At 37.9% G+C, this 27,683-nt stretch overlaps 2 protein-coding genes across 4 annotated transcripts in view; one reads left to right on the forward strand and one right to left on the reverse strand.

Moving 5' to 3' along the window:
- The first annotated feature begins 3,555 nt into the window (after positions 1-3,555).
- bnip3 (BCL2 interacting protein 3) lies at positions 3,556-10,053 on the forward strand. Of its 3 annotated transcripts, none has more exons than XM_067429980.1 (6): positions 3,556-3,896; positions 5,387-5,555; positions 5,687-5,765; positions 6,732-6,838; positions 6,963-7,112; positions 8,701-8,975. In XM_067429980.1, exons 1-6 carry the CDS (start codon positions 3,854-3,856, stop codon positions 8,714-8,716), a joined length of 564 nt encoding a protein of 187 aa, XP_067286081.1. In that variant the 5' UTR covers positions 3,556-3,853; the 3' UTR covers positions 8,717-8,975. The 3 variants fall into 3 exon arrangements, with proteins under 3 accessions (XP_067286081.1, XP_067286079.1, XP_067286080.1); XM_067429978.1 differs by lacking the exon at positions 8,701-8,975 and adding an exon at positions 8,992-10,053 and having other exon boundaries at positions 3,560-3,896; XM_067429979.1 differs by lacking the exons at positions 3,556-3,896; positions 8,701-8,975 and adding exons at positions 3,920-4,652; positions 8,992-10,053.
- Positions 10,054-12,543: 2,490 nt separating this feature from the next.
- The window catches only part of ppp2r2d (protein phosphatase 2, regulatory subunit B, delta), a 30,406-nt gene continuing 15,266 nt past the window's right edge, over positions 12,544-27,683 (reverse strand). Inside the window, exons 3-10 of the mRNA XM_067429153.1 lie at positions 24,055-24,152; positions 23,783-23,948; positions 23,214-23,326; positions 21,638-21,815; positions 19,791-19,955; positions 18,822-18,991; positions 18,515-18,606; positions 12,544-14,706 (exon numbers count right to left, since the gene is read on the reverse strand). Of these exons, the coding sequence (XP_067285254.1) occupies positions 14,427-14,706; positions 18,515-18,606; positions 18,822-18,991; positions 19,791-19,955; positions 21,638-21,815; positions 23,214-23,326; positions 23,783-23,948; positions 24,055-24,152 (1,262 nt within the window). The 3' untranslated portion in view covers positions 12,544-14,426. The remainder of the gene's footprint in view (positions 14,707-18,514; positions 18,607-18,821; positions 18,992-19,790; positions 19,956-21,637; positions 21,816-23,213; positions 23,327-23,782; positions 23,949-24,054; positions 24,153-27,683) is intronic.

Genomic DNA, 27,683 nt, shown 5'->3' on the forward strand with positions numbered 1-27,683 from the left:
CCTGTGAGAGAGATACAGGAAAATACAGCTATTGTAGCCGCCCACTGGTCAATGCACTGCAACTGCATCTCAGTCTCATAACATCACGTCATCATCCAGCCTAAATGCATTAAAAAACAACCGAATGGATAGCAAGCTATATGTAGGCTACGTGCCATTGCATGGCTCACTTATTTGGAAGCAGTTCAGGATTCACATACAACATGCTGTTCCCTCCATATGGGTGATGCTAGAAACTGCATCATTGAACATGGCTTAAACAATACTGCAGAACAACATCATCCTAGTGCAGTGATTTGTCCTCCAGACATACAGACGGCGACAAAGAGCCAAAACAAGAAACGGCTGATGTTAAGGGTGCAGTGCTTCATTTCTGTGAAATTACAGAGATGCACGAACACTGTTTTCAAGTAAAAATACCTCTCATAATATATTAAAGTTTAAGTCTCAAGAGATATATAATATACTGGGTGTTTGGGTCAAATATGGACAAACCCAACCATTGGGATTAAAAATGTAATTAAGGGATAATTCAGCCAGCAATGAAAATGTTGTCATAATCTACTCACCCTCAAGTTGTTCCAACCCTGTATGAGTTTCTGTCTCCTGTTGACCACAAAACAATATATTTTCAAGAATGTTGGTAACCAGACAGTTGACTGCCACCATCGATATTGTTTTAAAGAGGTAGTTGTTTTAAAGAGTGTGTAATGTTGCCTTTTGAACATAAACAATGGCTGCTAAAAGTTACAATGATAAAAATGTTCAAAGCAAAGGAAGATATTTTCATAAAGAAATTGCTTTTTGAGGACTACAACAAGCTTCTTCACAGGTTAGTGACATCACTAAAATGTACACAAACCCTGCCCCAACAAAGGGGATGAGCGGCGAGGCCATGTTGGGCTGCACAGCAGAGGAAGAGTTGTTGTAGAACACATTTAGGAGTCTGCTCAAGCTGCCACATCTATCTTGTCACATTTATTGCAACAAATCAGTATGTAACAAGTGCAAAAGCATGGTCGTAAAAGCAAGATGACAACATAAGTTATAACCGCAATTAAACTAAACTATACCTATTTATCTCCATGCAGCAAATATTCTCTGGCTCTAAGGCTTCTTACGACAGTTCCCACATGACTGATTTATAGCTTATCAAGACAGAATACTCTAATCAACAATTTGAAGATAGTTAACTCCACATCAGCAACATAAATTAATCAACTAACCATTCAAAAGGGTCTGGATATAGCCTGAAGTGGTCATACTCAATTCTAGTCAGAATATGAGTCTGAAACTGCTCCATTGGGCTGTGATTAAGGAGGCGTGTTTCAAGCGAACCAGGAAAGACCTCAATTGAATAGAGCTACAACCAATCAGAGCAATGAAGCGACGTTAGATGTCAAATGCCAAAAGAGCTCACTGTGTTGCCAAGTCTGCATTTTTTTTCTGCGGGTTGTTTTCTATGTCCACGGGTTGAAGCGACTATTTTGTGATGTATAGACCCATGGGTGCGAATTTTAGCAGGCAACCTTGTCAAAATAACATTTCACCCCCCCCAAACAACATTTTTTTTTTCCGGAGAACCCCCCTGAGAAACTAGTTTTGGGCTAGTAGTTTGCAGATTTTTTTGTTAAAAATTGCCAACCCTGTCTGCATGCTTACTGGAATAAACGACCTTTGCCGGCGTTGTAAAAAAATAAAAGAATTTAATGATACACAGAGTACTCACCAACATGATCATCATTTTTGACAGAATTAGTGAAGGTGAATGCATATACAAGCTCTCTGTTTAGGATTCGAACAAATATAATCCAAGCGCCTTTGATTACGTTACTGTTTATCATCTGTCCGTCATCGTCTACAGCTCGCCCTGATGATTTCATTGGTCCAAACAGTTTCTGTTCGGAGATAATTACTCCTCTATGGATCGAGGCCAGACCGAACAGCCTGACCTAAAAATGTTGTGGGCGGGGCTAAGTTCGGCTGGCATCCAGGCTAGTCCTGATATATTCTACATGTCACTTCTTGAGTCTCATCATCGTCTGACGGCGCCTCCACAGTTTGAACATAAAAGGCTGAAGAGTTTCTGAGCCTTTCAGTGCGTGTCTATGAGGTATTTGGAGCTGCTAACACAAGCTATTGCTTCGCCCTTTTACTGAAAGGTAATTTGCATTTAAAGGGACAAACATTTTTGCTCATGCTCAAAAAGTGACAATTTTATCTGTGGAGTATTTTGACTTATTTTATATCTTGTAATTATAGGACCCCTTTAAAGGGGTACTTCAGCGCTGGGAAGATGAATCTGTATTTGAACTGGGTCATCAATGCAGTAGAAATGTGAAATTATTTTTGAATTTGGTGCTTTCTAGACTGAGAAAAGACAGAAAATGTATTTTTGTCCCATGGGGATGAAAGACTACAATTCCCAGAATGCTTCGCTGCCCTGTGCCATTCCCAACGCCACCAACTTGATTACAGTGACTGAGTTAGAGAAGAGACTACAATTAAAAACTGAACGTGTCTGTTCAATATAATGAGTGAGTCACCGCGCGAGTATCAAAGCACTGAGCACTAACTGCACGAGTGATGAGAGCTGAGGGAATCGCGACTACACTCGCGGCATTTACAAGCTTAACTTTCATAGAAATTAATTTGAGAAGTTAAAAGACTTACATTGCACACCATAGCTCCGTTTAAATGAGTGCCTGCCAGCTGAGCTCTCCCTGCAAGCTGAGTGTAATCTCCCATCCCCCATGCGCGAGTTCAAAACATGCGGAAATAGCTCCCTCTGCTGGCTGTAGTCTTTAGCCTTTGGGCAAACATTCCTCCTATGATGCAAAAATCGTCAATTTGCATCATAGGAGGAATTTTTCTAGAAATAAAATGCATAAATCTCTTGTCTCAGGGAGATATGAGGGGGGAAAGCACAATCATTTGAATATACTCCAGGGTTTCTACTGATACAAAGCCATATGCTAATCGCTGAAGTAACCCTTTAAGTCAATGGCTTCGGTCAACTGTTTGATTACCAACATTCTTTAAAATATTGTTTGTGTTCAACAGAAGAAATAAACTGATACAGGTTTGGAACAACATGAGTATTTTTGATGAGTTAATGATGACAACATGTTTGTGTGAACTATCCCTTAAAAAAATTTAAACGGGCAAACAGTCAGCATTTTTAGAGTAACCCTGGAGATAATATCTGGAAAGAGATATGAGATATAAGCATACACATTGCTATTATTTAATGCTTTTAAGGGGTCGTATATGCAAATATAAAAAAATAAATAAAATGCATATAAAACCAAACTGTGAACTGAAAAATTATTGAAAAAAAAAATTGTTTATAAAAAGATAGGCCGACTGAAACAAAAACAGAAACCAATGAAAAAACTAAAACTAAACCAATAAATAAACTAGGCTAATTAATATAATTATACAATACACAATGAACCTTACAAAGCTTGTGTCCCTGACCTAGCATTAAACAACCTGGCAACAACTCTGAGGAGGATTTAGCACAATCTGGCATCCCTTGTGCCAGTATTGTTGTCATTCGGTTTGCCCTATATTTCCATCCATAGGACAGCCGCATGTTGCGTCACCACCAGCTGTGTGGATTCATGGAATAAATATCCCGATCCCCTTCTGTCACATGAAATTTATTATACTGGACGTGCAGAATACATAAAACAGAGCTGTTCTCGTCGACAAACACTTTGTTTCGCTCCGACCCATGCCTTTGGATAACACCGCGTTTCTAATTCGTAACGTTACCGACTCCTGTTTAAGGATTTAGACGGCAGTGAATCATCTTCTGCGGCTTGTTTGGTCGGTAAAGGGAACTGAAATGTCAATTGAAAAACAAAGCGTGTCCGAGGAAAACCTTCAGGGTATGTAGCTACCAAAATAGCTCAAGTTAATGTTCTTTTATGCATGTTTCTCCTCAAAACACCATTCATAAAGCTACAAATTTACATGCACATGTGGATATTATCGTCTGAAGCAGACAATATCTCATAATTAGTCAAGTTATATGCATCATTCACGTAAATTTAAACAATTGTTCACGGTATATTATGTAGCAAGAAGTAGGTGGTGTGGGCAAAAAAATAACAATAAAAAACAAAAACAATAATGACGCATGTGATCTGCAAACTGCAATAATAAAAATGGAAGCGAAGCAATATTCGGATCTCTTCAGTGAACCAGTTCATAGAAGAGCAACTCACTGAACGGAGAACCGAATCTTTCGAACATATCTGAACCCGTATGATTCAATAACTCGTGAACAGATACATTTTGATTGATTGGGCTTGCGAAAAGTAAGTATTTTACAGACTAGCAGAATAAACGTAATGAAAATGTGCACGATTTCTGTGGCAGTTTAATCAACACGTGTGTTGTATCATTTTAACATCGAACCAAGCATCGAATGAAATGGTTTTAATATTGATTTTTGTAACTGTAATTTAAACATCTTTATTATTATAAAGTTAAAAAAAAAGAAAAAAAGAATTAGGCTATACGTTGTAAAGTAATGGAATCACGGGATGTTTTAAAGAATCAATAAACTATTTTTACCGGTTCCTTAATACGAGCTGTCTGAATGAACCGATTCACTGACGGAGGCGGACTACTTGAAAGAGGTGGGTATTACACAGCCTGATCTCATTCGATGATGAGTGAGAAAAAAAAGAAAAAAAAGACCTGACATTATGAGCTATTTCTAGCCAGAGCTCTGTTTGTTTTCCTCTGACTGCTTGGTTGAGTCTCGAGTGCTGGCATGTCCTCTGTTTTTCTGGATAAACTGGTCGCTGTGTCATGATAACTGCATGCCCAACCCAGATTTCAATATTGTGTCCTGTTGATAAAATATCCACAACTGTTTATCATATGTGGTGCTTGCAAAACAATAATTTGAATGAAAGCCACTGGCATATAAAGACCATAGGCATGCACAACATTTGAAGTAAATACTTACATTTTTGCTAAAAACAAAACAAAACAATAGACTAGTTAAAGTCAGCACGAAACGGGAGTTTCGATCGTCATTTCTTCCCTATTGTGACGTACCTGAGTGAAAAATGTAGGACAGGACTGGATTTTGTCCATAGGGAATTGATTGGCTAGTTATGGTATGCTATTGGTCAGTCTCATATGAGTGACAGGTTGCCCCGCCCTTGTGCCAGTAAACACATCATCAGAGAAGAGATGTTGCTGCAAGAGAGAAGGGAAGTTATTTTGATTAAAGATTACAAGGCACATTAATAAAAATAGTGCAAAGACAAATCATTTATAATAAATACAGCAATATTCTTTAACTCTGCATGCAACAGTAAAAAAAAAAAAGACCTAGAAAGGGTTTGTCTTTTTCCTGCAGGTTCCTGGGTGGAGCTGCATTTTAATAATGGAGGTGGCAGCAGTCCTAAAGGTGGAACGGAGGAACAGGCCACCAGCACCGCCCCGAGCGGAGACCTGGAGAAGATGCTTCTGGATGCGCAGCACGAGTCGGGCAGGAGCAGCTCAAGAGGAAGCCTGCCGTGTGATAGGTCAGTATGAGCAGCGCATAAACTGCACTGAGATTAGAATAGTGCAAGATTCCAAGATGCTAATTTGATAGGATAAGCATGTTATACGTAGTAGATATGGATAAATTATATAAATTTGGGAATCTCACCAGTCCTCCAAGATCCCAGACACCTTCACACTTGCGCAGGGGCTCCGAGGTCCACAGCTCTGGAGAAAAGAACAGCTCACAGGTAGATATTAGTAGCATGTGTAACCTTGTTTTGTACTAGTGCAGGTGTACTACTGCTTTAATGTAGACTTGGTAACACTTCAGTATGGGAATACATATTAACTATAACTTTTGCCTCAATAAACTCCTACTTCTTACTAATAGTAAGGTAGTTTTAGCAATTAAGTTTATGTATTGGGTAGGGATTACCCAGTTAAGGAATGTAGAATTTGATCATGCAGAATAATTAATATGTGCTTTAAGTGCTAATAAACAGCCATTATCCTAGAAATATGCATGCTAAAAATAAGCAACTAGTTAAAAGTGAGAATTGTACCCTAAAATAAAGTGTTGTCATAGACCTTTATACAACCTTTATTCTATGTAAAATAAGGTTCAAATGTTCCCATGGTAAAGAAAATAGTGGTTTCCATACCTTTAAAATATCATGTTAATAAATATAATTCAAAATATTTGCATTTTTATCTAGCTCTTTAAATATTACACACACACACACATATATATATATATATATATATATATATATATATATATATATATATATATATATATATATATATATATATATATATATATATATATATAAACCCAGTGATCAAAGTTAAATAAAATGAATGGATATTCATTGATTAATAGGTGTAGGAAACCAGGATTAGTTTCACAAGATTACAGTGTACAGATTAATAAAATAAACCAATTTATAACATGAAAGTGGTCCGTTAGCCATCCTAAGAGCTGGGTCACACAGAATGTAATGTTAAAAACGCAATATTCAGGTCGATAAAAAAAAAAAAAAAAAAAGGCAAGGTCTAGAAAATAAAATAACATAAAAGTTGAACTTTTAAACTTGAGCCCTGCATTTTGCGGTTAAAGTGTCCGTCTAGCATGTTTACATTGAAAAACAATGGAAAAGGAGCGTAGTGTAACAAACACGCATTCTGGTAACTTTATTGTGATCTGGTTTAAGTCAGAGGAAGACTATTTGGAGAGGAGAAGAGAGGTGGAAATCTTGATGAAGAAAAATGCAGACTGGATCTGGGACTGGTCGAGCCGACCGGAAAACTTGCCACCCAAGTACTTAAACTTTTAGAAAACATACCATTTATTAATATTAATAAGCCAACTTAATGCATAAACACATCTTAACATAGTAACGAGTCAGGTCAAACAGAGCATTCAGTAAATTTTGCCTTTGTAGGGAATTTCTGCTGAGGCACCCGAAGCGGTCCAGCACACTCAGCATGAGGAACACCAGTGTGATGAAGAAGGGAGGAATCTTCTCAGCAGAATTCCTCAAAGTTTTCCTACCCTCGCTTGTCCTTTCGCACATCCTTGCTGTGGGTCTCGGGTGAGTACATTTAAACACAACCCTGACACCTAGTATTAAATGTCAAGAGTGTAACTTGTGTACTAATTACTACTTTTAAGATGCAGTATCGTTAATGTTAATTTAAACTGGATTATGCCCTACATATCCATATATACACCAATCAGGCATAACATTATGATCTATGGGAAAGTGAATAACACTGATTATCTCTTCATTACGGCACCTGTTAGTGTGTGTGTATTATATATATATATCTCCACAAAGTTGATGTGTTAGAAGCAAGAAAAATGGGCAAGTGTAAGAATTTGAGTGAGTTTGACAAGGGCCAAATTGTGATGGCTAGACGACTGGGTCAGAGCATCTCCAAAACGGCAGCTCTTGTGGGGTGTTCCCGGTCTGCAGTGCTCAGTATCTACCAAAAGTGCTCCAAAGAAGGAACAGTGGTGAACCGGTGACAGGGTCATGGCTCCAAGGCTCATTGATGCACACGAGGAGCGAAGGCCAGCCCGTGTGGTGAACAATCATGTTTTCTTTTAGATCACGTGGTTGGCCGGGTGCGTGTGCATCGCTTACCTGGGGAACACATGGCATCAGGATGCAGCAAGCCGGCGGAGGCAGTGTAATGGTTTGGGCAATGCTCTTTGGGTCGTGCCATCCATGTTGATGTTACTTTGACACGTACCACCTACCTAAGCATTGTTGCAGACCATGTACACACTTCATTGGAAATGTTATTCCCTGGAGGCTGTGGCCCCTTTCAGCAGAATAATCCTCCTGCTACAAAGCAAAAATAGTTCAGGAATGGTTTGAGGAGCACAACGAGTTTGAGGTGTTGACTTGGCCTCCAAATTCCCCAGATCTCAATTCAATTGATCCATGCAGGCCCCTCCTCGCAAATTACAGGACTTAAAGAATCTGCTGCTAACATCTTGGTGCCAGATACCACAGCACACCTTCAGGGGTCTAGTGGAGTCCACACCTCGATGGATCAGGGCTGTTTTGGCAGCAAAAGGGGGACCAACACAATATTAGGAAATTGGTCATAATGTTATACCTGATTGGTGTATATACTTATAAATAAATAAACACTTTACAATAAGGTCTAATTTGTTAACAAAAGTTAATACATTAGCTAACATCAACTAACAATGAGCAATACATTTATTACAGTATTAATCTCCATTGATGTTAGTTCACAGTGCATTAATGTAAAAAAAAAAAACAAGAAATGCAACTTTTGATTTTAATAATATATTAGTAAATGTTGAAATTAACATTAAGATTAATAAATGCTGTAGAATTATTGTTCATACTTTGTTCATGTTAACTAGAGAAGTTAACTAATTAAATCTTATTGTGGATTAATGACATTAAGTTTACCTTTCACACAACAAAATAAAGAAATACAATGAAGTTACATTTAAGGGGGATCCCGAGTCATACATAGGGAACTGAATATTTTAGGGAGTTGTGCATAGTTACCAATAATCAACCACCCACATAATCACAGAAAATCAAAGAATGTTGTGCATTTGTATGATTTTAAGCCTTCTATTATTTATCAGTATTGATGTTAAAAAGTAAGCCAAGTCCTTTTTATCCTCAGAGACAATATTTTATAGTAAGAGTCTGCCTCACGTGGGTCAGCAGTGGATGCGGTCTGCGTGCTGGAATGCATGCTAGTGTGCTCTACGGGGGGTTAGCATGACTTAGCAGATTCTCTGCTGGCGAAAAAACAAGTCCACTGATTTATGGCTGCTTTTAGAGCAGCAGGACAACGGAAAAAGAAACCTGGAGGAGGAGAATGTTGGAAGTTATTCATTTTCATGATATATGAATACTAGATTATTATAGACTAAATATACTTATAACTAAATCTGATATTCCTTCTTTTTAGGGTGTACATCGGAAGGCGTATCACTACTTCTGGCACATTTTGAGGGAGCAGGAAAGCCCAAGAAACAAGAAAATCTCATATATACGCACATCCACCATCTCAGCTGCTTTGTCGTGAATCAGTGCTCATGTAGATGCAGATAAAACGAGGTCACATGACATTTCCTCTCCCAAGCTGTGGGCCGCACTGTTTTGCTTCCCCCTTGTGTATTCCACTGGCCTTTCCCATAGTTCCTCTCCCAAATCGACACGGAATGCCAGTCCATTCCAGGGCCGTCAGCGCAGGGAAAGCCATGCTAGACTTATGGGCACATCACAAGCCTGATAGCATTAGACGTACTGCATCCTCATCATTTTGTATTTACTCGTACCAAGACTACTAAGAATATTATGAGAGGATCATAAAATAAGGGATAAAGAGGATGAGTGGATCAGGAGATGCTGGATCTCCAGAGATGTGGTACCTGAAACTTAAGACTGTGAATTGGGAGATTTAACTTTCTACCCTTATATCAAATCAGGGATTGTATTTCTTTGATGATATAACAAAGTATATGACTTGTTTTACCTTGTCAAAGCACCATTTTGCTGTATCTTGAAGTTGTTTCTGCATGCATGTATGATGTTCCAGACACAAAAACAGACCTTTGCTCTGGGAATCAGGCTGTGCACAGTATTATAAAGTACATACACAACAGCAACTGTGCTTATTAAATACTAGCCAAACGTTGAGTACCATTATCAACTCTTATCTGAATGTCAATTGAAATCACAAATAAATGTACAATATACTTCAAGCCTAACTTGAGAGATTTCACTAATGTTGTTAAATTGATTTAGCCTTATTACTCACCTGAATCGTAATCACAGAAGTTCTCCACAGATGCTTATCTGAATGGTCAGGGTTCCAGTCCAAAGATTGCCTTAAATAAAACTGTTCATGAATCAGGCAGGAGTTATAAGGGAAATTGTGTAAATTTGTGCATGTTTTGTAGTCGTATTCGGTTTAGGTGTCGTCAGTGGTTTTGTATCGACAGAAATAAATGTCAGCCAACTACTTCAACACTTCCTCTGAATTCTGTGTTTTAAGTATTATTACAGTTACATTAAAGGGATAGTTCAACCCAAAATGAAAATTCTGTCATTTATTCACCCTCATATTTTAAAGAATGTTTGTAACCAAACTTTGGTTTGCAGGAATGTTTTATAACATTATAAATGTCTTGAACTTTTGATCATTTTAATGCATCTTCGCTGAATAAAAGCGAAAAAGAAATAATTTCTTTCAAACAGTATATGTAATATTCACTAACCAGGCATAACATTCTGACCTAATATTGTGTCGGTCCCGCTTTTGCTGCCAAGACAGCCCTGACCCATCAAGGCATAGACTCCACTAGATGCCTGAAGGTGTGCTGTTATCGGACCAAGATGTTAGCAACAGATACTTTAATTCCTGTAAGCTGAGAGCATGTGCCTGCATGGATCTGACTTCTTTGTTCAGCACATCCCACAAATGCTTGATTGGATTGATATCTGGGGAATTTGAAGGCCAAGTCAACACCTCAAACTCATTTTTTGTGCTCCTCAAACCATTGACCAGGGCACATTATCCTGCTGAGAGGCCACAGCCGTCAGAGAATACTGTTTCCATGAAAGGGTGTACATGGTCTGCAACAATGCTTAGGTAGGTGGTACGTGTCAAAAGTAACATCCACATGGATGGCAGGACCCAAGGTTTCCCAGCAGAACATTTCCCAAAGCATTACACTGCCTCCGTCGGCTTGCTTTCTTCCTATTGTGCATCCTGGTGCCATGTGTTCCCCGGGTAAGTGATGCACCTGGCCATACTACTACTATTTCTCCGTGGTCCAGTTCTGATGCTCATGTGCATGTTGGTGCTTTCGCCGGTGGACAGGGGTCAGCATGGGCCCTCTGACTGGTCTGCGGCTATGCAGCCCCATACACAACAAATTGTGATGCACTGTGTTTTCTGACACCTTTCTAACAGAACCAGCAGTAACTTCTTGAGCAATTTGAGCTACAGTAGGTTGCCTTATGGATCGTCCCACACGGGCCAGCCTTCACTCCCCACGTGCATCAATTAGTCTCAAACTCCCTCAAATCCTTACACTTGCCCATTTTTCCTGCTTGTAACAAACTTTGAAGACAAAATGTTCACTTTACTGCCTAATAAATCCACCCACTAACAGGTGTCGTAAGGAAGAGATAATCAGTGTTATTTACGTAACCTGTCAGTGGTCATAATGTTATGCCTGATTGGTGTAACTAAAATTAAATGGATAGTTCAACAAAGAATGAAAAATGTCATTATTTACTTACCCACAAGTTATTCCTTCAAAATACCTTTCAAGTTCAACAGAAGAATGCTGGCAACCAAACAGTTATATAAAATGATGTTAGTCCTCGCCAAAGAATTCTTAAAAATAAAAATCCACAAAAATATTAAGGAGCACAATTCTTTGAACATAGATATAAAAAAGGGTTTCTTCAGCATATTAAAATAATTTCTGAAGGAGACACTGAAGACTGGAGTAATGTAACACTGCCTTTGTAAGCATAAGAGAGACACACACACTATCATATATATATATATATATATATATATATATATATATATATATATATATATATATATATACATACATACATACATACATACACACACACACACACAAACATACATATACACACACACACACAGAAACACACAAATCTAAATGAGAAAAAAAAAGGTTGTTTAGAAAGTGAACATTATGCAATTTTTAGCATGAACTGACACCCAGTCCCAGATGATGTACTACCTTTGCCAAAATATGCAGTATACTACAAAACAATGCATGAGATACTGTAACCCAGACTGCAATGCACTTGATTTATCCTCCCTTTTTACAGTAGGGCCAAATGAATGTTCAACAATATTGAATGTGATGTATCTCATTTGTATGCTCTGACAAGTTGATGGTAGCAACGGTTGATGGCTATTTTACAGTCCTGTTCCCCATGTAATACTATGCAATTTATTATAGTAACTATAATAACTGGGTAATAACTAGGTACTTACCCTGAACTCAAGCTTAACCAATTTACAGTACAGTAAAGGTAATGTGCTGAATACCTAGACAACGTCAATAGTTAAAACCTTGATAAAAATGTATTAATAACACAAAATAGGCATTTAAAAATACGTAGATACTGCTGTTTTGGGTAATTCTGCACAAATGCATGCCATGCCTCTAATGCATTGTCCTGCATACTACACTTTAAAATGGCAATTATGAATGTGCATCAATGGAGAATGCATATGTTGATTCAACCATGACCATTAATTTGATTTAAAGATACATTTCCAAGAAAACGGGATGTTACCCACCAATTGGTTGACATCAGGCACCATACTGAAGTGTTACACATTTATCATTACATACTGTACGTTTTAATAGGAATCAAAATACATAACACCATTACACAGCCCATAAACTTTACCAAGGCTACCTGAAACCATTTAAAGAAGTGTTGGCCAGTGTGTCGATTCAGATAAACACAATTAAAATTTTATTTAACTTTGGTCAAAAATAATCAAACAAGTGTACACTTTCACAATGTTAGCATCATCATCATCATCATTTAACAAGGAACAAGGTCTGTGAGTACGTAACCGACCCGTCAGTTCCCAGATTTAAAGAGCGTCACAATCAGCTATACAACAACTTTGTACTTGTCAACCGTTAAGTTACGTTTGTCATTTTGACATCAGTTTTGCAGCCGCATGTCAAAATTCAGCAGCACACAAACTGTATATTGTCACCGGTTTCATTAAACTGCATCCTGATGCACGATAAATCCGCTTGGGTCAATTTATGCGCAACCTTTTCTTTGCGCAGGAATTGAGCGCTAGGAGCATATCTCAACATTGGTTTGTGATTGGTTTAACTTTGATTGACTGGAGGAAAGCCAGTTTTGTCTCTAGAGGCACTCGACACATCGGTTTCAATTTGAGTGTTCTACGCAGGTCGCCGTCCGCACGATATCTTGTATATTAGTGTCCAAATACTAAGCCGCAAGAACCGTAGCAGCACATGAACGGACAAACGGAGTGCTAAAAGGAAAAATAAAGCATGTAGGAAGAAGTGTGGGTAAGGTAGCCGGGCGACTTGATGTCGAGATCATCTAGTCCTCAAGGTTATCAGGTGAGGATTATTTCAGGACAGACTTAAGGCGGTAGAATCCCTTTACGAAAAATGAAAGTAACTGTAATATCAAAATAAAAACAGGATCTAAAGCGAATCAGACGGCAATACTGATGCTCATGGCCAATGTCCTCATTCAAACAGTGCAACTGCAAATTCAAGTAGTACAACATGGAGATTTGCTTCCCAACCGGCTCATTATCAGGGAATTACGTTTGGTTCGCCGCCGCCTGTAGACTCGTCCGACATACAAGCACGTGAGAACGTAAAACGATTTAGTTTGAATCATTTAATTTAATAAATTTCATGATTTTAGGGTTGAATTCCCTAATAATGCTACCGATGCAGGTTCAGCAGGAGGATTTCACATTTTAACCACTGGCGCTCCAGATCTACATATGCAGATTACATGCAAATATAGAACATAAAATTCATACATACCTGCTCATAATGTAAAAACGCTTTCTCTTTGTAGTTATGTTACTTTTATTAAGTGGTTTGACACCAGATGGTGTAATATATAGATACAGTCAGTGAGTAGATATTATGCATGAGAAAACAAGAAAATAAAGGTATAAAAACAGAACAAAAATAAAAACAAAAGAAAACAGAAACAAGAAACTGTCCACTGACCAAATTGGAGACCTGTTGGTTTTAAGTGCTTAAAAGGTAGAACATCAAGGCCTGAGTCGGGCCAGGGGAAGGAATGTTAACAGGCAATAAACAAACGCTCATGAAGGCCTGAATTTCAAAGTCGAACAGCGAGTACATACGATTGACAGGGACGTTACTCATCCTGGTGCGTTTCTGTACTTTTGGTCGTCAAATCATAAAAACGTAAGGCTCAGTCGAAGGACGAACACATGTACGACTTTTGCGACGTTGATCTGATCTTAATGCTGATTCTGTCGCTGGAGGGTTGGTTGAAATGGGCCTTCTTCCTTTTCTTTTTCTATTATTTGAAGCCCTCCCAAACAGGGTTTTTTCCAAAATATACGATCTTTCTCAGCTTCCTTGTCTACATGTGAAAAACAAGTGCTTCGCTTCTTTGTCAGGATGACAACAGGGCCATATTTCTCTTACAGATTTAACGACTAGGCTTATCATTGCAAAGTACGAGATTTCTTGAGCGTCCTCCGACCTGGGCCGGGGGAAACGGGGAGGAGGGGGATGTTTCTTTTTTTTCTTGATTTTTGTTTCTTCTTGGTTTTTAAATCGCTTGCTTTTAATTAATTTTGTCCTGGAATATATACAGGTTGTTGGTGGCGGCCACAGCTATGACGTTCTCTTTCGGGTGCCAGGCGGTGTGTAGGATCTTCTTGTTGAAGTCCAGGCTGTCCACGCTGATTTCGTCTTTCTTCCGCTTGCCGCCGGTGCAGATCTTGCGGGGTTTGAGCATGGCACGGGGTTTACTGTTCTCCCTCGACGCCTCCAGTGTGATGTCCCTGCGCGTGTTCCGGTCGAACATCCTAAAAAAGTTGTTGTAGGAACCCGTCATAATGGCACTGAGGAAGAGGGAAAGCACAACGGTGATGAGACAGGAGGACAACAATCAAGATTAACTGCCATTTACAAATAAGCACAGATCATTTTGCATGTCTTGTCAATAATATAATATTTATTTATTAATTAATTATTTTAATTATTTATTTATTATTATTTATTTTTATTTTTTATTATTTTTTTTTATTTATAATAAATTAAATTAATAATAAATAGCTTTATTTATTTATTAATATTTAGCTATTTATTTTAATTGATTTAAAACAGAAAAAAAAGAATAATTAGGTTTCCCTGGCTTGACTTCTTTGGAGAGTGTAAACAAGTTATTTATTTATCATAGGTTTGTCTAGATAATAATCACAAAAATTTGTGTGGACGACACACCGTGTGTGTGTGTGTGTGTGTGTGTGTGTATGTGTGTGCGCATTACACACATACAGTGTGTGTATGTGTATATACACACACACAGTAAGGAAAATAAGTATTAACACCCTGCTATTTTGCAAGTTCTCCCACTTGGAAATCATGGAAGGGTCTGAAATTGTCATCGTAGGGAGACAATCTAAAAAAAAAAATATATATATATATATATATATATATATATATATATATATATATATATATATATATATATATATATATATATATATATATATATATATCCAGAAATCCCAATATATGATTTTGTAACTATTTATTAGTATGATACAGCTGCAAGTAAGTATTTGAACACCTGTCTATCAGCTAGAATTCTGACCCTCAAAGACCTGTTAGTCTTCCTTCAAAATGTCCACCTCCACTCCATTTATTATCCTAAATTAGATGCACCTGTTTAGCGGCATAAAGATACCTGTCCACCCCATACAATCAGTAAGAATCCAACTACTAACATGGCCAAGACCAAAGAGCTGTTCAAAGACACTAGAGAAAAAAAATTGTGTACATCCACAAGGCTGGAAAGGGCTAAGAGGAAATTGCCAAGCAGCTTGGTGAAAAAAGGTCCACTGTTGGAGCAATCATTAGAAAAAGGAAGAAGCTAAAAATGTCAATCTCCCTCGAACTGGGGCTCCATGCAAGATCTCACATCATGGGGTCTCAATGATCCTTAGAAAGGTAAGAAATCATCCCAGAACTACATGGGAGGAGATGGTCAATGACCTGAAAAGAGCTGGGACCACAGTTTCCAAGGTTACTGTTGGTAATACACTAAAACGTCATGGTTTGAAACCATGCATGGCACGGAAGGTTCCCCGGCTTAAACCAGCACATGTCCAGGCCCGTCTTAAGTTTGCCAATGACCATTTGGATGATCCAGAGGGGTCATGGGAGAAACTTTTGGGTCATAATTTCACTAAACATGTTTGGATGAAGAAGAATGATGAGTACCATCCCAAGAACAGCATCCCAAATGTGGGCATGGGGGTGGTAGCATCATGCTCTGGGGGTGTTTTTCTGCACATGGGACAGGGCGACTGCACTGTATTAAGGAGAGGATGACCGGGGCCATGTATTGCGTGATTTTGGGGAACAACCTCCTTCACTCAGTTAGAGCATTGAAGATGGGTCAAGGCTGGGTCTTCCAACATGACAATGACCTGAAGCACACAGCCAGGATAACCAAGGAGTGGTTCTGTAAGAAGCATATCAAGGTTCTGGTGTGTCCTAGCCAGTCTCCAGACCTAAACCCAATAGAGAATCTTTGGAGGGAGCTCAAACTCTGTTTCTCAGCGACAGGCCAGAAACCTGACTGATCTAGAAAAGATCGGTGTGGAGGAGTGGGCCAAAATCCCTCCTGCAGTGTGTGCAAACCTGGTGAAAAACTACAGGAAACGTTTGACCTCTGTAATTGCAAACAAATGCTACTGTACTAAATATTAACATTGATTTTCTCAGGTGTTCAAATACTTATTTCAGCTTTATCATACAAATAAAGACTTACATTGAATAAAAAGCATACATTGTGATTTCTGGATTTTTTTAAAATTATGTCTCTCACAGTGGACAATTTCAGACCCCTCCATGATTTCTAAGTGGGAGAACTTGCAAAATAGCAGGGTGTTCAAATACTTATTTTCCTCACTGTATACACATACACATTTTTTAAAATAAAATGTATAAATAGCTTTTAATCATAATGTAATAATTTTAATAGATAATTTATTATATAATAATATATGTATATATATATATATATATATATATATGTGTGTGTGTGTGTGTGTACATTATCTATATATAGCCATTTATTAACATTACAACTAGGGTTGGGCATCGTTTTGATTTGAACGATTCTGATTCCGATTCCGATTCTTACTTTCGATTCCGGTTCTTTTCGATTCTCGATTCCGATTCTTTGAGGGGTGGAGTCAAAACATGTCACATCGATATTCAATGCTATTTTCAATACAACGGGGGAAAAACGCTGCATATACTGTCAATTAGATATTTTTTATATAATTTTTTTTTTTTGTCTGTCTTTTGAAAGTCTAGGCAATCAAACATTTCTTCTGAAGAGATCACTTCATATGATAAAGCTTTTAAGCTTTTTCTCATATATAAACATTGATCAATTACTATTAAAATTATCTCACAAATATTTGTTAACTCAATGTATTTTTTACAACGGGGTAATTGTGTTGCAATAGTTTACACACAGCACAAGTAAGCTTGATTTTGAATGGTAAATTGAATAAACAAAGATACATATTACAAAAAATAGCACAAATAAATACAATAGAATAAAAGATATAAATGAAATAGACTGCTTTATTTTTTCAGGTAGGTCTAACATTCAGGTAAGAAACTGAATAAAAAAACGCAAAGTGGCTAAATAAATTTAAAATAACATTGGATAATGTTTTTGCAAAAAATTAAATAGTTTCATATAAAACCATTAAAGTTAGACAAGTTGATCAGTGAAGAGCAGTGTGATCGTTTGTCTTTTTGTAGTTTGACTTTGAATAACAAATGACTGCTGTTCCTTTAAGAACTGCTTGTTTCAGACTGTGTTTACATACTGTTCAAAATGTGCACTGAGAATTAGTTTGAGTGTATTTGACCAATAATAAGCTGGAAAAAGAAGCGAATATTTGCACTTGTATGTCAGGGGCGGCTTTATTACGGTAGGCTATGTTTGTGTGTGCGCTTCAGATGTGAGCTTGAAATCTGCGGGGATTCGTAGAATTATGTGCAATCCCGCGCGAAATTCAGACCGATCACACACACTAACACTAACACGCTGTCGTAAGGAAAAGTCCAGCAGAACGCGCGGCCGTCGTGTTCAGAGGTTAACCGGGCTGAGTGAGAATATGCGGCTGCGTGTCAACTCGCTGTTGGTCAGAGAGGAGAGGAGAGCAGCTGGGATGGATAGTGTAGGCTGAGCAGGCTATCGTATCTTTTCAGATATTTCAGTATCGATATTTTTGACAACACTAGTTGCACTGTGCCGACCCAGGCTTTAAAAAGTGAAATAAATCCACACTTCAGAGCCGCTTACCGGGCTTCCATGAACAAGCGGGCGCGCAAGCACCGGAAATCAGGTGGCCATGGAAACCAAAACTTGCGCGCTTGGAACCGAAGATCGGAACCGAAAATAAATTTTCTAAACGATTCCAATGGAATCGTTGTTTTTTAAATGGTTCCAAGTTGGAACCGGTTCTCGATGCCCAACCCTAATTACAACACATATAAGGGTTGTCACATTAGCGGGAAGAATAAACTGCTTTAAAATGTGGAATTGTGGTAATGGTCTTCATTAGTGCATGTGGGAACACAGTCCTCTACATTCACCCTCATGAAACAGTTTCGCACCTGTCTGAACCGTTCCAACAGCACTCAAACTTGTCGAAAATGCAGTCATTCTCGTAGAGTGAGCACAACTTGCTACGTAGGTACTCATGTACCTGAAACAGAGACGCACATGTGAATCAGCAAAAACAGTTATATCACTCTGAATAAGACACATTTAAACACTGTGTGAAACTTTGGGGAGTTGCCGGCACTATCTGAAGAATGTCTTAAATCGAAGACGTGCAACACCATGTTCTGAAAACATGCCAAACATGACGGGACATGCTCTGGTATGCTAGCAGTAGCAATAATCAGATCTCTACTGTACCTGGTAGGTCTCTACAGGCCGGTTCTCCATGTTCAGGTCCCAAACCTTAACAGAGAGGTAATCGCGGGTCATCATGTATCTGCCGCTGTGGCTGAACTTGACGTCGGATATGGAGGAGATGATTTCTGAGAAGAACGACCGGCTGCTGGGATCTTCTGGCTCCTCAAAAACTTGGGAGAAACAAAACATTTTTTTTTTTTTTTTTTGAAGACATTTCTCACTTGTAGCTCAAATGCTTCTGATTGTTTGAGTACAACATGTAAATTTGTGTAGTGACAATGCATTGCATTGTAAATGCATGAATAATAAATTGAATAAATAAAAAACGTTACAGTTACATTCAATCAATTTAATGTTACAAAAGACTGAACTTTATATTTCACCCAAGAATCCTGGGGAAAAAAAGTATTTTCGTTTCCACAAAAAAATATTAAGCAGCACTATTAATGATTAATATTAAGCACTAATAAGAATGTTTCTTTAGCACAAAATCAGCATATTAGAATGCATTCTAATGAAATCATGCGGTCCCATTTCATTTTTGTAAAGAATATTAGATTCCAAACAGTGCATGAAGACAGTAGAACATCCATTTATTCCATCCAAACACTGCATTTTCAGTCTGTTTTGAAACGAGCAGATTTGACAGGAAGCAAATGGCCAGAGTTTGCTGTTTTGCTTTGTTGGTCTGGAGTGAGGTCTAAGTTGAGAACAGAGTGTTCGATTAATTACATAACCCAGTGATTATGTAACACAAGGCCCTGCTGACATTAAACACTGGAAACACACGGCAAAAACGGGAACTTTCCACAGACTTTCAGTGAGTCTGATCGTTTTTTTAAGGAGGAAACAACACTGCGTCAGGGAAAATTCTCATGAACGAAGTTCAGACTCTCCACCTGATGGACAATAAAGGGATGCAAGAATAGAAAAGGAAAGAAAAAAATGCTTGGAACTTAAAATACTCACATTTACTATGTCTATCGCAGAGCGCAGCGGCCCTCATGTCACACAGGCGGATGGTTCCTTTACTACTGCTGTATACAAAGACATTACACTGGTGTGGGTGACACTCGGCTGCCGTTATCACCTCCGTCAGCTCCTCCATATTGGCTGGTTTTATATCTACAATGTCTGAGGGGGGATACAATAAAGGAAACCAACAGAAAGAAGTTCACACACACTTTAAAGCGGCTGAGACGACACCGCCACACGCCTTGGTCATTGCTTGGGGCTTCGAAACAAAATCTTGATTGAAAAAGATGATTGGAGGATGTTTTCTTATTCTCCAGCAGTTGAGTGACATTTAAAATATATTCAGATCCAATAGACAAATACTGTTATATTTTTGTTTTATTTCTTAGCGGTTTATATTGAAATATAACTCACTCTTACTTGATAAGTTTTTTTCCCCAAATGCCCATTCAAGAGCAAGACAATGAGCAAGAAGTTAGTGCCCCTTCATGTCTTCTTGCGCTTGAATATTTTAATTGGCAAGGCATAAACTTTTGTGTAACGGACCAATACACAGAGCACCGAAACACTCCTGTAGCCAATCAGCAATAAAGGGAGTATCCTCTCATGATGAAGTGAGCAAGCGGAACATTTGTAGGAGTACTGAAAGAAGGTTTAAAATCAGGCATAGAGAAGACGTGCGTTAGTATTGGAAAGGCTTTCCAGCGCTAGAGACAGAGCAGAAAGGCCTGAAATTTGTTTCTGCTCGATACTTGAGTAACATTGTCTACGTTTACAGGCAACCAAATAATCCATTAGTAATTGCATTGATGGCTCAATCAGATTGAAATGCCTTAATGTAAAGACCTTAATCAAGCCCATTGAGCTTGATCCGAAAGGGGTGGTTTATTCCTTTTCTAATGCGATTGAGAGGACATGTAAACCCCTGATCAGACTGAAAACCGAAACTGAAAGGGTTGTGCAACGATGTAGAAATAGCGTAATGACGCACAGAACGAGCTGCTCTTCCTGTTGAACAAAGTGTCATATAAATGAGCATACCGTAATTCTAAAATTATCCTTTCACTCTGCGTCTGTGAAGTGGACCAGGACAATGTCCCACCATTCCCTGTTTTGGAAAGGGATCCACAGACAACAGTGGTTCATATACTCGTAATAATATCCAAATAATCTCCAAATTACGATCAGAAATAGTCCGCTGTTTAAAACAAAAAGAACCAATGTAGGATAATTGTTATGCACAAACAGCGGGAAACTATATTTGTATATTTGTGCAGGGCACACAAATCCCAAAAAAACGTTTATATTCAAATATGACTTGTAGTTTGTGACATATAAAGGCAGACATCAACCCAATCACTTTATTTAACGTTCATGCTCACTGCCGTTTCACAGAACTAATGTGTTATGGTGTTGTTGAATCACAGCTGATTCATCCATACTTGCGCAAGCTGTCTGATGCGCCAGCTGTTAGTGGTTGCCTGTGTTGCATAGTGTTTTTGTTTTGGTGGGCGGAGCAAAGGAGGGAGGGGTGTGTTCATTTGGGTGTTGATAAATATAATAAATATCAACACCCAAACGAACATACCATTGCTCAGAAATGGCCTAGTGCACCTTTAAAGGATGGGCAAGTGAAAGTGCACAAACCCAAGCACCGTACCTTGTTTCATCTGCATAGAAGATGTTTACATAAGGTACAGCAGCAAATAAAACAGTTTTCTTCTAAAGGTGTGAAGTGGTCATGCAAACTAAATTACTAAAGCACAAATATAAATATGGCATAATAAATTCATGAAGAATATTTTTCAATAAAAACAAGTCACAGATCATGTAAAGGATACTAAAACTTCTATCTGTTATTTCTAAATGCCAGAGGTTTATTCTGAGGTCATCTGCAGAAATGTATGTTTCATAATCACTATTTACTGAAATGGAATTGATGTGATATGTATGTGCGTTTGCAAATATTCTGCGTGGGCTGGCTTCCACCATCAAGTCCATCGGCATCAGCACAGGAACCTGCAAAACAACCAGTCACTGAATATTTAAAATATTAAACCAACAAAAACAAAGAATATTTAAATGAATTCACCTTTTAAATATTGAAAATTCATATATACATTAAATATTTTATATATAATGTAAAAAACAAAAAAACAACAGCATCAGATTAATTTCTAAGGCTTACACTTTACAAATAAGGTTATATGATTTTAACATAAATTTGTTTTTCGCAAACTTTTTTTTTTTTTGTCAGCCGAAACCATTTGAACCAAAGCATTTAATTAGCAGTTAATATTCCCATAATTGAACCCATTCATGATCCTCGATATCGGTTACCGTTCACATGACACGCACAAAAACAAATACAATGTTTAATCTTTTTTAGAAAGTATTATTTTAATGATTATTTTCATTTTAATGATTAAATTAGCAGCTTTTTTCACATCACGGTTTGGATAATGCAATAGTTAACATGAACTAACAATGAACAAAAGTTTATATATTTTTTTAATTATGTTAACTAGTCAAATAAGTCTACATCTATAGCTAAACATTTAAAGGTCCCGTTTTTCGTGTGTTTTTGAACACACGAAAGTTTTTGAGTTCATGTTTCGCGTGTAAAAAAAACCAACAGTATTTTCCACACAATTTACTTATCTGTACAGCGCTGTTTCCTCTGTCCTAAAAACGGCCTGATGATTTCCTTGTTCTATGAAGTCCCTCCTTCAGAAATACGTAACGAGTTCTGATTGGGCCAGCGCTTCCCGTGTTGTGATTGGACAGCAGCTTAGCGCACGTTGCCCGGAAAGGTCCCGCCTCTTACCATAACGGGGAGATGCAAGCGCTGAATGCGCTCTTCTCCACGTGGGAGAGCAACAAGACCACACCCCCTTTTTTGCATATTCTTGTGGGCGGAGGGTTAGTCAACAAACGGTTCTGTCATTACATCCCTTTACTGCCTGCTGTAGTCCAAACCAGCCGTTCGCTGTAGGCTTTGAAAGGGAACTTCTGTTAAATAAAATATCTCTATCTAAAATATCTATATATTGGCATTGAACTTTGAGCTTTATAATTTTACAGGTGTTATTTATGCTCTAACAGCAACATTACACACTAACTAAAGTTTGAAAAATGGGATCGCGGAGAACAGGACCTTTAACAGTTAAGGAACCATATGCTTACACTGTACAATGCTATATTGTACAGTTTTTGCAAAATACATCCTCGTCTTGACTTGCAACATCCTGCTGATCTACTGCGGTATTGAAAAACTGTACAGTCGCAAAGCATGAACTCCACAGACTACAAGTTCTGGAAACATCAGTGGAATGACTATATCATTAAGTATTTATTCACTAAAAACCAGTGCACTCACAACTCAGAATTTCATGGGAAACAGAGAAACAGACTAACCCGTAGTGATGTGATTCGAAACGGATCTCGCAGTCTTCCGTCTTCGTCTTTAAGGTTGTATCCTTCCGCTCGTTTGTCCCTTTCACTAATCTTCCATAGTTTGATGGTTTTGTCTTTTCGATAAGAAAACAAAATAGAGAAAAACATAAAAATCAGTGATACACATTTACAAACTGCATTTCTAAAAGCCAAAGTGCACCCATGTTTTCCTTTAATCAGTGCAAATACTTAATTTTTTTGGTCAGGACGGTCAAATATTTTGGAAACAGTTACAGGTACAGATAAACTACCATTCAAAAGTTTGTGGTCCAATTTTGTCACGTTCTTGAAAAAAGTATATTATATGCTCAGTGGTCACCAAGGCTGCATTTGATCAAACAGTAAAAAAAGAGAAAAAAAAAGTAATATTGTGAAATATTGTTACAATTTTAAACCAAAATGCATTTATTGATAAGCATTTATTTAAAATAAAATTTTGTAACATTATGCATGTTTTGACCATCTTTTGACCATCCATTTAATGCATCCTTGCTGAATAATTACTTAATGTTTCTAAAACCTTTTCATACCATTTGTGGACAGGAGAAAGTGTGCAGCGTTCTGTTGTGGGAGCCATCTGATTTTATTGATCTTCTCCTCTATTTCTAAACTTTTCAAGTAATCAAACTCAGGCTCGTGACTCTGAAAAGTGCTGTACACGTTGTATTCCCCTCTTGAGAGTGGGCGGTTTTTACTCTGTGAAGAGAAACATTGAACACACTTAGTTAACACACCTATTAAGTCACACTTTCAAAAATAAATTAAATAAAAATAAAGCGCAAAAATCTTTGGGTTGCATCACCTCCTGTTCTCTCTGAAATATGACGACTCTTCCCCCTTTGTCTCCTGTGGCTAGTAACTCCCCAGAATAGTTAAATTCAACAGTTGAGATAATGTCCGCTGTATATGCAAAAGGAAGGAAGATGGATGAGACAATGGATGTCATACATTCAGCATGCACAGCTTTAAGAAAGTAGAAAGCGTTGACATTTCAATTGTTCTTGGACGGATCATTTTTAGTTGTGCCAAAGACAAAAATTGCACTTATTTTGCCATTTTTAAATGTTGCTAATTTTGTTTTGGAGGTCTCCTATAGGTTTACATGCATCCAATATCAAAACACTTTACATTTTTACATAATACATAATATACACTGCAGCATCACCTCTATTCTCCCTACAGTGACCAAAACTGATGTCTCTCTAAACACCTCCTTTCTGAGAGCCTACTCTGCTCTGATTGGTCAGATGGCCCAGTCTATTGTGATTGGTCTACCACTTACAGCATGTATCGGAAACAAAACACCCATTACTATATCTAAATCTAGATCTTCCTCAGCACTTGCACACACAGAGATACGAAAAGTAACGATGGCATAATTTCTTCAAACTGTATCAACACGAACCATGAGTCCTCATTCTTTCAACATGTGATTTTCTTTCGTAGAGCAGAAAACAGCGTCTTCTTGACATATCGACAACACGAAACAAACTCTTCAGGGCTTCAGCAACAACTACAGTATTTGAGGGCGGGTCATGGTAGATGTCGTTAATTAACTAGTTGCATTTATATAGCGCTTTTTCTGAGTCCTCAAATCGCTTTACGATGAAGGAGGGAATCTCCTCAACCACTACCAATGTGCAGCATCCACCTAGATTATGCGACGGCAGCCATTTTGCGCCAGTACGCCCACCACAAACCAGCTGATTGACAGAGTGAATAAGCCAATCAGGAGAGGTTTGCTTGCATTATGCAAATGTGTTACAAACCTATGTAGATTCGTGCAGGAATTACTCAACTCGTTTCAGGCAGTTCAGAAGAACCTGTTCTTTGTCCATTTATCAACCTTTGATCTATGAAGCCTTCTATATTCACAAAAAGCTGTATTACACTGCATAATAAGGGTCACTTTAAAGTATTTCTTATTCAAGTCTCATCTTAACATGCTTAAGTTTAGATGTTCAAGTTTAAAACTAGAGTGAAAAACGTATGTTCAGCGTGGATCCTTTCCTCTCTCCACCCCTACCGTTTCACCTCTCTGATCTCTCTGGCTCGGAGGGAAGGACACAGGGATAAATATGATTCAGTGTTCCTGAAACAGAACAAACCGCTACACGCACACACACCTGGGCTTCATTTATCTGACGGTTCACATGCCAAAAACAGTATGAGAGATAATCAAATGTCTCTTGCACATTTATAGAACTGAAACAAAGCAAATGGTCATCTGGTTTTATTACTGTGAATTTTATGAGGAAACTGCATCAGGTGAGAAACGCTGATAAGCAACGAAACAAAATGGAGAAATCTGCGTTAACCTCTGAGCTGGTCACAGCTGGTTTTAGCTAGAGGTTTTGGTGTGTGGTTAAAAACAGTAACACGTTACTGATGCCTGACAAAACAAAAAACAAGGTTATGATGATACACACACAAAAAAAAACACTTGTGTTCTGTGTTTTCAGTTTACAGTTCAGTTAGTTTTCAGTTACCACCAAAGCCAACGAGAAAATACAATTTACTACTACTACATAACCTGCCCACAAATCTGTCCTGTGTTGGAGCTAGGGCTGCCACTTTTTATTCGATATTCGAATATGCATTCGAACATGACGTGAAATATCCGTAATCGAACTATAAATAAACTATCCGGTTTTTAAAGTGCCATGTAGCGCAGTTTTTTACAGTCGGGTGCGTTTACATGGAGCCCTGTAATCATTTAAAAGTCCAATCTGAATGAAAATGCTCCATATAAACACCTCAATCGTAATCAAAATGCCCAAACTGAATGAAATTGTAATCGTTTTGAAATGGGTGGGATAAACCTTTTCATGAATCGATCAAACAAAACATTTCACCATGTAAATGACCTGACTGGATTACTTTTGAGTGTGCGTTCTTATATGATGTACACAGCACGCTTTCAGCACAGAAGAGCATGCGCCGCGCTCACATGCACCAAGCATGTTGACAAGAGAGGAAAGTACATTTTTCTGAGGAATAAACTTTTTATTTCGTAAGAATATATGAAGATAATGTTGGCATAATGACACTGTGCCTAAACCTAGCAAACAATCAACTACTTAAACTGTGCCTGACATTGTATTAATCATCTCAGAAAAAAATTTATTCTAGTTTACAACAAATAAATAACTTTTATAAAACCGTATAAGTCCTGGTGGCCGTTGAGAGTTGCTATGGCATCCGTAAACAAATTCCAGCTGCTGGAGAGGACGGCGCCCACATCTGATGCGGTAGACAAACTGAAAGCTGTGATGATTGCATATAGTGGCACTTCATATCTTAATTTACACTTAAGTTGATAACCTGCAGTTTCAAACATTTAAGTTAACAATTTATTTTTCCATGCAGGCTGTGGCCTGAGTCCTGTTTGTGACTGTCAGACTGTTAATGCATTTGTGATTGAATCTCCGTTATGGCGTGTCTGTTTTTATTTTTATTTTCATATGAGGTCGTAGATATTCGAATACATTGGTTGATATTTGATATCTGTTCAAATTCGATTTTTTTTTTTTTTAAATGACAGCCCAAGTTGGAGCACATACTTTTACATTTAAAGAAATCTGACTCATTTTTATTCCATTTCAAGCTGACTTTTTATATATAACAACAAACCTCTATGCAAACCTTGCCAATAAAATCCCCATTGGCTAGCACATTTTTTTAGTTTACTTGCAAGACTGATAAACTATAAATTAATTATTTTCAACAAAAAGCTTCTTTGTAAAATGAGCTTTTGATATATAAAAGTCATCGCAATATAAGAATATCCTGTAAGCTTCAGAGCTGAAAATTTCCTTGTTAGTCAAAAAAAGTTTTTATTGACAGCTGGTTCAGCAAACGATCAATCTCAATGTTCTTCCCTGTGCCATCAAAGAGCAGTGAAATGGCGCCTCAACAGAAGAACAACGACTAATTATGTAGCGTCACCCATCTATTCAAGCCTGACATGTTATTGATAAAAACATGGGCCTAAGTTGCGCTAAACCGGATTGAACTTCAAAGCAATAAACATGCGGCATTACAAGTTTGTTTGCTTCGTTTCACCGCAAATTCATTTGTAAAAAAAGAGACTTGATTTGCTGACAGAATGAAAGAAAAAACAATGCTGTGTCTCCAACAGGATTGGTGCAAAACAAAACAAGTATTTCATGAGAGATCATTTGATATCTATTGATTATGTGTATATGTCTAACTAAACATAAGTTAGCACGCTGTCACAGGCTGGAGTATCTTTTGTATTTGAGGTGTTGTTGGTTCATTGTGCTGCGATTTGGGATCAGACCCAAATGTGTGGGCCAGGGCTCGCAAAGCCGATGTGTTTTCCAGTCAGCCTACCAAAATTTATCCTAAACCAACAGTAGCTAGACTGTATTTTACAACAATCACTGATCGTGATGATTCTGTCATTAC

The sequence above is a fragment of the Pseudorasbora parva genome, chromosome 21, assembly GCF_024679245.1.
Source record: "Pseudorasbora parva isolate DD20220531a chromosome 21, ASM2467924v1, whole genome shotgun sequence".
Lineage (NCBI taxonomy): Eukaryota > Metazoa > Chordata > Actinopteri > Cypriniformes > Gobionidae > Pseudorasbora > Pseudorasbora parva.